Source organism: Lepidothrix coronata, unplaced genomic scaffold (genome assembly GCF_001604755.1).
Source record: "Lepidothrix coronata isolate B3197 unplaced genomic scaffold, Lepidothrix_coronata-1.0 Scaffold19, whole genome shotgun sequence".
NCBI lineage: Eukaryota > Metazoa > Chordata > Aves > Passeriformes > Pipridae > Lepidothrix > Lepidothrix coronata.
In genome coordinates, this window is record NW_016690199.1 from 7,109,447 (window position 1) to 7,123,119 (window position 13,673).

Consider the following 13,673-nt stretch of genomic DNA (forward strand, 5'->3'; position numbering starts at 1 on the left):
TAGCTGAGGCTCAGCTACAGAAACAACAGGAACACCCAAACCAGAGTCTTTCTGCAAAGCAATCATCCTTCTGAAAAGAAGGTAGCCCCCATCCAGGGGCAGATCTGCAGAGAGGATGCATGTTAAGATGCATCTCAGGTAGCTTGACAAAAAAAACCTTCCGGAACATGCGATGGTAGGACAGATGTTCAGCGCTGCATTCTTGTAATAAAAACAAGCTTCAAATGATTAAGCTGAAATTAAAAAAAACTGTTTCTGCAGAGAAAGCAATGTAAGAGAGCAAGCAGAATGCAAAATTACAGACAGGCACAGAACAAAACACATTTATAGGGCAAGGGGAAAGACAGCAACAAGAATGTAATTCTGTCTTCATTTCAGAAATGTGTCTCCTACACTAGCCTAACATTATCCAAGTCATCTCAATGCCAAATGCAAGACAAAACCTTCGCTAGTAAATTAAAGAATATAGTGTTAACATTTAACTGTTCTCCTTGCATCTCATAACATTATCCAATTTAATACTACTCCAGTTAAAAAAAAATAAAGCCTTGATATTGAAAATGTTTACTCCACATAAAATAGCTTTATTAGCATGAGTCCTTCCACTATTATATACAGTAATTTCAAAAACATCCTCTCTCTGTGATTTTGGAGGATCAAACCTTTATTTTGGCATCTTTTCCTGGTTAAGGAAATTTCAGCATAGGCTGATGTTGATGCATATTTTTCTGGTTAAGCAAAAGAGGCGTCAACATCAGCCTACACTGAAATTAAATTAAGGAAATTATCAAATTATACTAATCTTAGAAAAAAATGTAAGTTACAAAAGCAATTTGAAAATAATTTTAATGTTGCCTGGGTTTTATTTTTATAGCTATCAACATTCAAAAGATGAACTAGTGGATAAAAAAATGAAAGGGTGCGACTAAAAGGTAAAACTGTAATTCCATCTTCTTTCTGAATAATGAAGTCTCATATCAGTATAAAAACTACTTTTACACAAGGACAGAATTCTTTTAAACCCTTCTGGCTTATGTCCGTTACTGCTTAAACTGATTAGTAATGCTATCTTCTGACAAATTTTATTTTAAACTTTCAACAACAACAGAAGCCAAGTGACAAGTATTAGCAGGTGGTTGGAAAAGAGGATTATAATTCCATTATTTTAACTCAATTTTGGCATATACACGTTTGGCAGCTATAGTGTTAAACACCAGTGATTATATCCATGGCTACAGTAGATACACTGTCACCTGAGGAGGAATTTAAAATTACAGAAAGTATTCATTTAACTTACAGGTTTGTAAGAGTATAACTGGATTCCAGAATTTGAATTCCACATCAGTGATATGAAAGGAGAGCATTTTCAATTATTTAAAAAGTTAACATTCAGTAACATGATTTTTAATTTGTTTAAGACAGCAATGTGGTCTAACACCCCTATAATAAAAATTATGTTAGTATGAGATAATGCAGATACTATCATTGAAATTATTACTATCTAAATTTTGCAATGCATTTATCAATGATGAGAAAGTTTTAAACACGTACTTGTGAAAATGTTAAAAATGGCAATAATAATTACAGTTCTACCATGTTAATGCTTGTACTAAAACAGCCACTTTCTATGTGTTGAAAAGAAAGGGAAAGGAAAAACAACTGAATTTCAACACTACAAAGCTATTAAGGATCCCTCACCTTAGAGCAGGTTTTTTCAGTTTGCATGCATTGAGAAGATTCACAGACCTGCTTAATCCAGGTTGAGAGGTGCGTAAACAAAGCAGAATAAAAAGTGAATGCAACAATAAAATGTGGAAACAAGACATTTACAAGACTTACATTAAAAGACATAATTGCATGCTTTCAAGATATGAAGTCACGTGCAAGAGTAAACAACACAGTGCTTATTGACTCAGATGTTTGATCATTTCAAACCATACATTTCAGAACAACAATGTATCTTTGAATGACAAAAATCTCAGCAGTGCCCCAATAGACTGACCATTTGTAAAGCGACTCAAAATCAAAATAAAATAAAAATCAAAGAGGCTATCAGAAGAAACAAGACAGATGATCCAGCTAGAAGACAAAGACCATTAAAAAAGCAACAATAAAGACAAGAAAATAAATCCTCATATATGTGTGTATATACACTGCATAGCATGAGTGTTTCAAGTGGTTGCATTACTGAATTGTGATGAACAAATCTGGTCAAAATTAAAAAGTATATACTTAATTACCAAAATTATTTGGGAAAATATAAAAGTTTTTTAATAAAAGAAATTAAAAAACAACACATAATGCTCTTAAGACACTAACTGATGATATTAATATTTTGAAACTTGTCTAGCACTCATTCTGACCCTTATTTAAATCAATTAGAATAAATTCAGAAATTACATATGACTTTAATTTCATTATGCCTTTGAGCAAAATGCTCTAATAAGTTTAATTGTTAGAGATACTGCAAAGTGGCATAATAGTTTTGCCACCCGAAGTTCAATGGAGAGGAATTTCTTTTTTAATTTATATTCTGATTATTTTAAAACATTTTCTTTGAGAGTCAAGTGTTAAATAGAACACTTAATTGCAGGTTTGATAAAGAGTTTGTGTGTGTGCCAGTTACAAACCATCGCTGCCCCCAGAACAGAAAGCAAACATTAATTCCAGGCGACTGAACAATTTCCTAGGGGCCATGTGTTTAGAGTTTAGAAGAACAGGAATTTATCGTATAAAAGTATTTTATTCTCCCTACAAACAAAGCTCTTTATGTTTTCTTTGTTCCTGCTTCTTCCTTTTGATCTCCATTGTCAGAGTTTTACACCATTGTAATACTTCGCAATCTGCTGGGGGAGAAAGAATGACTGATTGTCTTCTTTTGAAAGGCAAAGTATGTGCTAGCTTGCAGCCTGCAGCAGCATCCCTACTGGGAAAGGTACTGTCTGCATTCTCCTCCTTTATTTTTTTTTTTCCTTTTTCCCCTTCAACTCTTGGAAACAAAGCTATCCTAGATGAGTCACAAAAACCTAGATTTTAATAGGGAACACAAAACATTACTACTATGCGCTGGCCAAATTCCAAAGACAACTTTAGTCTTAAGCAGCAAACTTCAAGCCACATTACATGCAAAAGGAAGAGTGTAGAGCGAAGGGAAAGTTCTGCTCATGATATTTTAAACTTATCTTATTCAGAATGAAAATTTCAAATAATTTTTCTAAGCTCAAAGTTCAGAATAAAACTATGGCAGCATTCAGAAAGCTGGTACTCAGAACAGTCTATATACGTCTACATCATAAAATTAGTAAATATATTAAAATTAAAATCAAATCTTCTGATCAAAGTTTTTTTGAAGATAATGTGGAAACACCTTACAAAGGCCAGACAATTCTTGATTGTGTCTCTGTGTCAGGTGATTGTTCAGCCCATCTTAAAATCACTTCAGCTCTTTGTTAGCTGGCTTGCACCCGCAGCTGTCCAGCGGTGTTCACATGGCCCCTACCTGAAAGCAGCGGTACCTTTGGTGCTCAACCAGAATTTTTGGTTCCAAGACCACCAGGCTTTCTATCTTGCACTGTATTACCACCATATATTTTTATAATCCAATTGAGCTATGATCTGGATTTGTGCTTTTGCTCTATTCAGGTTATTTCATTCCTTCCTTAACTTGGATAATTGGGTATTGACTATATGAGATCTGAATGCTGAAGGGGGTTTGGTGCCCTCAGTTCTAATTGAAGGCAGAGTCAGTTGAGGTTACTCAACACTTTGCAAGATCTGGATCTAATTATCACATTAGACCCTCTAACAACCTACTGATATCCAGAGATACACGTTTTACATATGGAAAAGCAATATGCATAGAGGTTAAATGATTTGCATAAGGTCATTGAGAGAATATGTGGCTGAACTCAAATAAAAGCCTGCTAGTTCCACCCTTTCAGCCTGGAGCCTTTTTTATTACCTCCAGTTTTACATTCCTGCCAGAAGAAGTCATTTCCATTTCAAATATTAAATGGGAAATCAGAAAATGGAGTGAACTCTGAACCACATCTCCTTGGTAATCCAGCAAGGCAGATAAGCCGTATACCAACCGGTGGGTTCAAATGAGTTAACCAACACATTTAATACAGCTATTGTATGAAATGAGATTGTGTCTGCAGACATACCAGTAAATTCATCCATTTCTAAGCACTGGAATGTATGGATGCACACTTAGTACCCACGCAGACTATTTGCATTTATTTACATATACAAGGCACAACATACTGTTTCAAGACACAGACTGATGTCATTTCAATTGGACATCATACACTCAACCTGAATTGTGAAAGCATCAGAGAACAGAGGAATCAAATTATTTGATTGTAAGCCCACTTTTCATGTGGCAGTTCAGTAAAACATGTGTGAAGCATCCCATTCACCTGGATTTTCTTTTGAAAATAAGGTCACGGGAAAGAAAAAAAATGGAAAATTATATTTTCTACTACAGTAATCCAAGCAGATATTTGTCAATCCCAGAAGCAGACCAAAAGTTTAGAAGATGTCTCAGCAAAAAAAAAAAAAAATTTCCTTTCTTACTGTTGTTTTTAGCTTTTCTTCTACTTTTTGAATTTTTTCTTTTTTCATATTTTGAAAAATTTCAAAATTTTCAATTCAGCACCTATGTAGTACAGGAAAACTACTAAAAGCATCCAATCAGAAATTAGGTTCTAAAACATCTATAAACACTTAATACTATTTAGAGCTGCTGTGCCACATGACCATATTTTGGACTAAAGAATACCTACACTGCAAATTAGCTGTAGTTCTGAGATCAGTTTACAGGAAGAGAACACTGCTTAGCAGACTTCAGAATTGAAAAAAATCATTCAAAGTTTCACACAATCTATAAACTGTGCAACACTGAAAGAAGCTTCTAACACAAATAAACAAATCCTACCCCTTGAAAAAGGACACTATTTGATATTGCTGATGTATTTCCATTACTGTTTTATGCATAAACAGATACAGTTCCTGATGGAAGAAGGGTCCAGTATAAATATGTGAATTAATTCATCCTAATGGATGCATAATGAATTAGTCTACTTGACTGTTTACAAGAAAGCTATTTGGAACACTTACTGTATCAACTTTGAATACTGAATATGCTGAACACCATATACTGTAAAACCATGATATCTCATCAGTTACTTTAAGGTTTATTATCAAATGATTAGAGAATAATTTATCAAAATGAAGTTTTGTGCAGTAGTTCCTTACCATTCCACTCTCTTCCTCTTGAAATATATTTATAGGTAAGGCCCACAAATATGCTTTAATATAATTTAATAAAAGTATCATTAAAGAACAACGTTTGCATATTAAAGACAATCAACACAGAACTTTAGAGCATTTGAAGGGAACAGTAATTCCACAACACCTGAATTTATGACTGTTTTTTTTCAGGACGTGAAGTAACCCTGCTCTCCTAAAAACTCTTAATAAGTGTCCACCTAGTTCAGCAAAACTGCCCAAGTGTATTTTTACTTTTCCAAAACTGAATATATATTTTCATGCTGCATATTTAAAGCAACTTCAGCCTAGCTTCTTCAGCAAAGAGAAGGGAAAAAGCATAATAAAAGGACATTAAATATTTACCCCGTGGAAGAATTTCTCATACAGGAACCAAGACTGCCTAAAAATACTCCCTAATGATGTTCTATAAAGACTTTCCCACTCACACTCTGGGTATCCAGACTGCACATGGGTTAGGTGGAAAGGCTGCATGGTGTCACTTATCCACAGAGATCCTAAGCTAGGATAATGCCTACAGGCTGCAGGCAATACTAGATGGACGACTTGAATTACGTAAAGGATTTCTCTATTCCCAGAATAGAGAAAGCACAAGTATGATCCTGATCTGCACTTCATCCACCTTATTCTGGGGCAGAAAGTCCTGTGCTGAACCTTACAGACAGAGCATAGAGACTCAGGAATCACATCCTCTGTAAGCAGGTGAAGTCTGCCAATGCTTGTGCTCCCACAGGTTTTAGAATTACTCTTGAAACTTAATTAGGGAGAATGACATTACAAGAATTATTAAGAAAAAAATACTTTGTATAGAAAAAAAATGTGTTTTAAAATTCAGTATATACAAAATAGTACTCCTTTTTAAATACAAATAAATTTTCTTTTTCTAAAAGGCAAGTTCTTTTACCCATTTTCAAATTTCTGATAATATAATTCTGATAACGGAACAGTTTAGACAGTATTTGCTTTCCTGCTCTTATCTTAAGGGCCTGTTCAGGCCAGCCTGCCAAAACCTACAGCTGCAGTGAGCTCCAGCTCATAAGAGCTCACAGGAGTTCATTTCTGTGGCACAAACCAATACGGTATTTTCCAATTTTAATTGTGCACAGGATAGCTCCTCTCTTCTCTACAATAACAAAACCTGGAGTTTCCTGAACATCAATCCCCTTCAACACAGTAATTAAGAGTCACATATCCTTAGTCACCATCTTCCCTTTAAGGAAAAATTCTCTTTACAAGAGAGCCCTCAGATCTTAGGAGGTTAATGCTCTCATCTCTACAACCTGCCCTCCTCAGAGCTGACAGCATCATCACTACAAAAAGATGATGATGACACACAAAAGAAATGCACCAAAAAAACCTCAAACCCCCACACTATTATCCTTTACAGACAAACCCTGCAGCAGATTAGCACCACAATAACTGCCACATACAACTTGAACTTGCTTCACCCAGTCCATTCTGTTCCTTATAACCTAGATGTATAAAACATTTAGCCTACTTAAAAACAACTACACACAAAGCAAATTGAGACAGGGTAGTAATTTTTAAAAGGACTTAAATACATGCTAATGGCAAGATATCTAAAGATGGATGTTTTCATTTGCATAAATATGTGCTAGGCATAGAATTTTCCTCCTCCCCAAGATGCTTCTAACACTGCACATGCAGTTTCTATGATAATTTTCTTAGTGAGAGAAAACCACCAAAAGGTAACACACTAATTTGTAATGATAGCCCAGTTTCTCTGCAGATTATGTCTTTTCTACTAGCTACTAAAAGAATTCTTGCACTACTTTTCACATCATGTTGGGCAACAGCACAGTAGAAATTCTTTATTCTCTTTATGCTAGACTCTACTAGCAAGAAAACAACACAAACCAGTAAGACCAAGCTTTGTGCATTCTTTCAATACTCATGGTAAAAACCTTAACTGTAATTAGGATGAATAAATGCAAACCCTCTTAGAATGAAATCCATCTACTTTTCTTTCTGAACCAAATATTTAGACTGCTGCTTTGCAAGTAAGAAAAACTACATATCTAGAAGGTTAAAAGAGGAGCTATACCATGTTTTCAATTCTATGGTTAGAAGGTTTCTCATAGATGCCTACCTTTTTGCTGCTGGTGGTACAGTCTCCTTTCTGGTTCCTGATGGAGAAGGTAAAGAGCCACTTGGTTTCTTTGGTAACACAGTTCCATTATTAACTGTAGTCCTTAAAGGCAGGGTTTGTACCAGTGGTCTTGCTGTTAAACAAGCAGAAGACAAAATCATTGTTTTCATTTGCTTCTCTGGGTTTTTTTTCCCCTCAGCAAACTACATTAGAGTATTTTAAATTATCTATGTAGTGTGCCATTTTTGTTTCACTATTGCCAAATTCAGCACAGATGAGGGTTTTAACAATTAGGAATTTATTATTATTAAATATTTAATAATAATAATAATAATCACAGTCTTATCAAGTCAATCATAGCATATGTCTTAAGCACACAATTCTATAACCTCTCTCATCTGTAAAATTCTGTCCTTGATCAAGGAGCTTACTGGTAAGCACAAAAGCAGTTGTTGCCATCAAAACCAATCCTGCTCTCTCCAAACAGCATAAGTCTGGATAGTGTCCAGAAAAGTGCTAGAAATGAAGGCAAGTTGTCATCCCAGTAACTCCTGCTCTTCACTCCTCAGTACTCCTAAAGGTTTTCGACAAGCAAATTATCTATTAAGAAATTCCTATTCCCCAAAAAAGGTGTTCTTTCAAAGAATGTGGGCTTATGTTTGACAAAAAGGAATCGTACCCTTTATTCAGAAAAAGCAATTGAAATCAGCAGAACAGTGGAGTTAATAAGCCAGCATTATCTACCTACGTTCTTCTGATCAAATGTTGGCTCAAAGAAGGATATACATGTCATAGCTGTAATTAATATTAGAATAACAGAAAAGTCCCATTCAAGTAAAAGTTAGTTACAAAACAGTGTTTAAAACTGCAAGCAGTGAGTACAAACATGAAAACTACCGTGGGTCATAGCCTCGAAACACAGACACAAACATGACTAATGCTCTCTCTACAACAGGGAAAAAAAGCTTGAATCACTTGAAATTTGACAGGACTTTGTATTACAAGCCTGCTTTGTAAAGATGTCAGAAGTCACTTTAGGAACATAAGATAAAATTTCACTGAACCTGGAGAGGATGGCACAGAGAATACCTATAAAATGTTCTTCGAAAAAAGAGTGCCAAGGATAAGAGATCTATAAAGCTAAACTGAAACAGTACCAATTGTATACAGTCCTAAGTTATATTGTAACATCTTATTGTAGCACTGACAGCAAATATTTATTGACTTGTTCATCTGAAGTTTTCATATATTGAACAAAATAAGATAGATCTGAAAGCCTGTGCCTTGAAAAGATTAGGTCAGTAAATATGGTCTACTAAGAAATGCAACTTTCAAGACAAATTGTCTCTTAAAACTTTGTTAGAATACACACTTGTTATGTATTCATTATTTATTTGTTCAGAGGAGAGAAATTCAGAAAACAACCTATATGGAAATACCAAAGGAATGAGGCTCATTTGGCTTAGAAGAGTGAATGATGATAGGAAAACAGGTCAACAGACATATAAAAAAGAATAAAAGTTCCTCCATGCTCACTGAGGATGCATTCCAGCCCTGGCTTTCATGATCTATTTTAACAGATTAATTCTGTCTAGAATTTACTTGGTTTCTCATGCCTCTATTTTTTTTATTAAGGGATTCAGATATCATAATTCCATTTACTTCTACAGTATTCATTTTTCCAAGTTAAATTCTTTTTACAGTTTTGTGCTGGATGGTCTGCTGCTTGTCTCCTGACTAATTGCTGCACTGCTGTAATTAATCTGTATGTATAAAACTGAATCTGCTGCACACTACAGAATCACAGGTAGCTATAGTTGAGCAGTTGTGGACTTGTTTCCTGGCAAACTTTCTGTAGCTCACAAAACTTTAATGAGGCTTTGAGATGACAAATTAGAACAGCAATTAAAGTTACATAAATAAATGATTAAAATATTTCCCTTCTTTATAGTTATATTAAAAAAAAAGTCTATTAAAAAGTAGTTGGAGTGAACCAGTTGGAGTGTGCTTACTCTCCTAACCTTATGAAATCAAAACTAGCAGCAGCCAGGAATAAACCCTGCAACCTTTAACAGAGAGTTTGCTTCAAATCCAGCACCAACCCACAATCCACACTCCTGGAACTAGAGGTCATCTAGTGTAGAAAACAACACCACGAAACTCTTACATAGCACACAGAAAAACTATGCATTATTCAATTAATCCTCTGTTTTCTCTGGAGCTATTTAGTTTTATTTACAACACCTAGTTCACACCAGTGGTAACTGGCATCAAAGTCACACAACCCCAAACATGCCACTGCTGTTAGAAGTCAGTAACTCAAACACATTGTTATGATTGCTTTGTCAGTAGTGATTATTTTTAAGATCTGGTGCTTCAGGATCTTACCTGTGGTAGCAGGACTGACAAGTTTATCAGCCTCAGCAGCAGCTTTTTTAATCATACTCTGATCTACGGATTAATAGGGCTGTTAAGTTTACAAACAAACCAAAAATTGCAAAAGGAAAGAACAACAAACACAGGTAAAACAAAGGCAGGAAGCCATACTGAACTCCACCAAGTAGTTGAATTAAATAAGGAAGGGGGAAAAAATAATAAAAAAACCCCTAAACAAAAACCCAAAACACATTAGTGAAGGAGCTCCACAAATGGACAAATAAGCCACTCCCTTTCCATGATGTACACTGCTTTTAAGCTGCTTAGCTCAAGTCTAGAACAAGAATACACACAAAGACTGGCAACAAGCTCAACATTTTTCCATTATAGATTCGAAAGTCTGAAAGTTGAAATCTTTAAATCAAGTTTAAATCTGAAGTACTAAGAAAAACAAAGTAATTTGCCCATGAAGCTTCTTGTTCCAGACTTTAAACAGTACTGGGAAACCTGTTTTTCCAAAGGCACTGAGATCCCCAAACACACACACACTTTTAATCCTGATATACTTCACCTGTGGACCAAATGAAAACAGCAGCAGACAGTATGCTTCCAACCCCAGTTTGCATGGACAAGAATTCTGTGACATTCTGAGACCTTATTCCACTTTTTAAAATACCGTATGTGGAATCAGTCATTAAATGATAAAGGCAAAGTAAACAGATCCAGTCCATGCAGCCCAAGCGGTAAAGCACGAGAAGCCACCACTCCAGCTCCTCCCTTGTCTAAGCAAGCCCCTCTCCTTACAGTCTCCATCAAGAGTCTCTGTAACACTATTCCTAGCTAAAATACTTATGCTAAGTAATTGCATATAATTTGTTACACAGTAGTTGTGCCTACTGTAGGAAAGACAGGCCATCATGTAAAATGTATCATATTTGACAAAACAGCTGGAAGAAACAAGTGATCAGAATACTTCAGATTCTCTTTCATGTTTATAATTCATGTTTAATAAGGTAGACTACACTGACACAACTGATGTACAGAAAAATTAAAGTTCTTTACATAAACTGTCACAATAGTAATTATTTCCAGAAATTAGGTGGGTTTAGTTGGCAAGTACCAGGACTCATTTTGGTAATTTGCAAGGGAAGAGCAATTAACATTTGTAGTCCTCCATTTGCATCATTACAGCAAAACTTCTTACACTGTAATTACACACACATGGTAAGAAGCAGTCGTGTCATATATACATTTTAAAAAAAAACAAACCACAAACAACCAAAAGACCCACAAAACCAGCCATAGAAGGCAGAGGGAAAGGCTTACAGCAGCTTTTCTTCAGTGTATGTTGAACTATGGCTCTAACGATCTGCCAGGACCAAGAAAGCCTCTCCTGATTTAGAGTTTATCTCTGCTCACAGAATCCATGAAAATCTGGTCTGTATTTTGCTAAGTAAAGCCAGCGGGCAAGAAGAACAGATTTGGTTACAACTCGGTAATAATTACTAGACTTTGTTTCCTCCACACATCAGATAATATCTATTTTACAGGCAACACGAACCCTCTTAATCTCTTGTACAACCAGATTTGATGGAACATTTTATCACAGTGGAGGCTATCTTTAACAACATTTAACTTATCTGATATTTAATTTTTTTTCAATAAAAGACAAAATGAGGAGATGACAACAGAAAGGGAAGAGTACACAAGAACAAGATAATAGATATTTACTGCATGTTCTGTCTGACAACTAGCATGATATACAACCAACTAATAATTTGGCTCTGTAATTATGTCCCTTTCACCTTTCCTCATCTCCTGATACAAAACTTTGTGACAAACATGACATCTCAGTTCAGCAAATTAATTAAGTGGTTCCCTACCTAGTCTGTTAAACCAACGCCAAAACTGAATTTGAAAGTTGACTGTTGCAAAGTCACAAATACATAATTGAGATGAAAGGAAGTCCTAACTTCCAGCTGAGAAAAGTAAAAAGTACTAATCCATAATTGCATAACATACTTCTGATGCAAATTAAGGTTTTGTCTTATATACCAGTACCCCAAAAGAAACAATTTCTTAACTTAGACAACAGAGAGCCTGTGAGGTCAGTCATACTTACTTTCTACTATTCTTACTCCTAAGACCTCTCAAAAATACTTTGTGCATTTCTGCTAAGCTGAACATAGGCAGTGTCCCAGGCCTCTGTGGCCTCACAGACTACAGTAAATCACACTGCTTGGGTTTTAGCCAACCTTTATAACTGCGAAGCGCTGGATGTTCAAGTCTACCTTTTCTGATCTGTGCACAGACAAACCTGTTCCTGCAGAGCAGGAACCATGAGAGAGCACACTGTGGCACATGTGACACAACACAACATTCTGTCACACCTGGCACCTTGCTGGCTCTAGATCTGCTGCTCTGGAACATGGTCAGGCAACAACCACAGCTCTACCTTTCCTCCATAGCTGAGCACTTGGTGTTGCACCGTCTCCTCAGTCATGTCACCTCTGTGCTGGCTTAGAGCTGTCTTATGTCTGCACCATCCAAAGACACCTAAGACACTTTCAATTTAATTTTAATCCTATTTTACTTAAGTTTAATTCATTTTTCAGATTAAAAAACCCCGCAACCTATTAGGAGTTTCATTCACAGAAAACAATGTACTCCCTAAAGAGTTTATAAACTAATCTTGATCAGAAGTAAAGAAGTGGCAGCAATGGTTAAATTTAGATTGTGGATTAAGCACTAAGAACATGTAAATACTTTGTTGGTTCATGTAAACTGTAGAAGACCATAGATTTAAACATTTGGATTTTTATGTGTTCTCTTTAACAGGGTAAAGTCCAAATGTATTTCATTTAGAGTTTGGTTTGCTGATTTTGAGTATTTCAAGATGTAAAGAACAACCTATTTTAATACACACAAAACACTCATTGAATTGCACTACCTATTTTACATTTATTTGAAATGCAAACCTTTGGTAGGTCCTTTCTTGTTCTGCATGGCCTGCTGTTCCTCTGTAATATTCAAGCGTCGGACCACATCAGCAAGGGCAGATTTGAGCAGCTGGATGTCATCTTCCTGCATCTGGACACGCTGCTCCAGAGAGGCAATGCGATCTGTTACCTCCATACTGCTTGCAGCAGAGGCACTGTCATCTGAGCAAAACAGTAATAAAAAATGCATTGTCAATAATGTACAGCCATCAAGGAATACCTTACATAACTGGCTGCAGGTAAAAGGAAGGCTTTTCTCAGACCTGATGACCTCTTGAGGAAGAAAGTTTTTAAGTGACCAAAAGGAAGAGATGGAAATAAAAATAAATAACCAAATAAAAAAGACGAGCACTTAAGTAAGATGTGGTGATGAGGTTGGCTTCAGGGTCACTTGTTAATTGGGCCCCACTACCAATTATCTACATGTCTGAACTGCAGTGATCAATCATTGCCCTTCACTGTTCTGCTCAACACAACATTCTGACACTGTCAGGTAGAGAGCTACATTTTCTGATATGCTACATACCCTTCCAGAGTTTTCCTTCTCATATATGTGACAGAGATACATTATACATACGTAAGCAACAGACAGGCTTACACTTTTTCAAGTTATCATCCACAGACTGGAGAATAGATACTAACCCCATCTGCTAACTTTTAGTTTATACCACCAGCTTTGAGAACATTCCCTCTGACTGAAATAAAGACCTAAATAAATTCAGAATTACTCAGTAATTGTACTCTAAGCCTGCAAATTCTTAAAAGGGTAATTACTTTGCATACAATGAATGCACCCATTATTTGGAAATAACCCACAGAAGCTTTAAGCCTGCAACTCCCTGATGAGGACTACATGTTCTTTCCACTCAAAACTAGTAATAAGAATATTTTTCCTA

At 35.8% G+C, this 13,673-nt stretch overlaps 1 protein-coding gene across 13 annotated transcripts in view; it reads right to left on the reverse strand.

The window, feature by feature from the left end:
* EML1 (echinoderm microtubule associated protein like 1) overlaps positions 1-13,673 on the reverse strand; it is a 125,104-nt gene that overhangs the window by 42,057 nt on the left and 69,374 nt on the right. For 3 of the 13 annotated variants that reach the window (XM_017807573.1, XM_017807582.1, XM_017807581.1), the window contains exons 2-4: positions 12,757-12,939; positions 9,791-9,853; positions 7,403-7,535 (exon numbers count right to left, since the gene is read on the reverse strand). In XM_017807573.1, the coding sequence (XP_017663062.1) occupies positions 7,403-7,535; positions 9,791-9,853; positions 12,757-12,939 (379 nt within the window). Of the gene's footprint in view, positions 1-1,698; positions 1,750-7,402; positions 7,536-9,790; positions 9,854-12,756; positions 12,940-13,673 lie in introns of those variants that run through there. The other 10 variants (XM_017807580.1, XM_017807579.1, XM_017807578.1 and 7 more) reach the window with 6 other exon arrangements.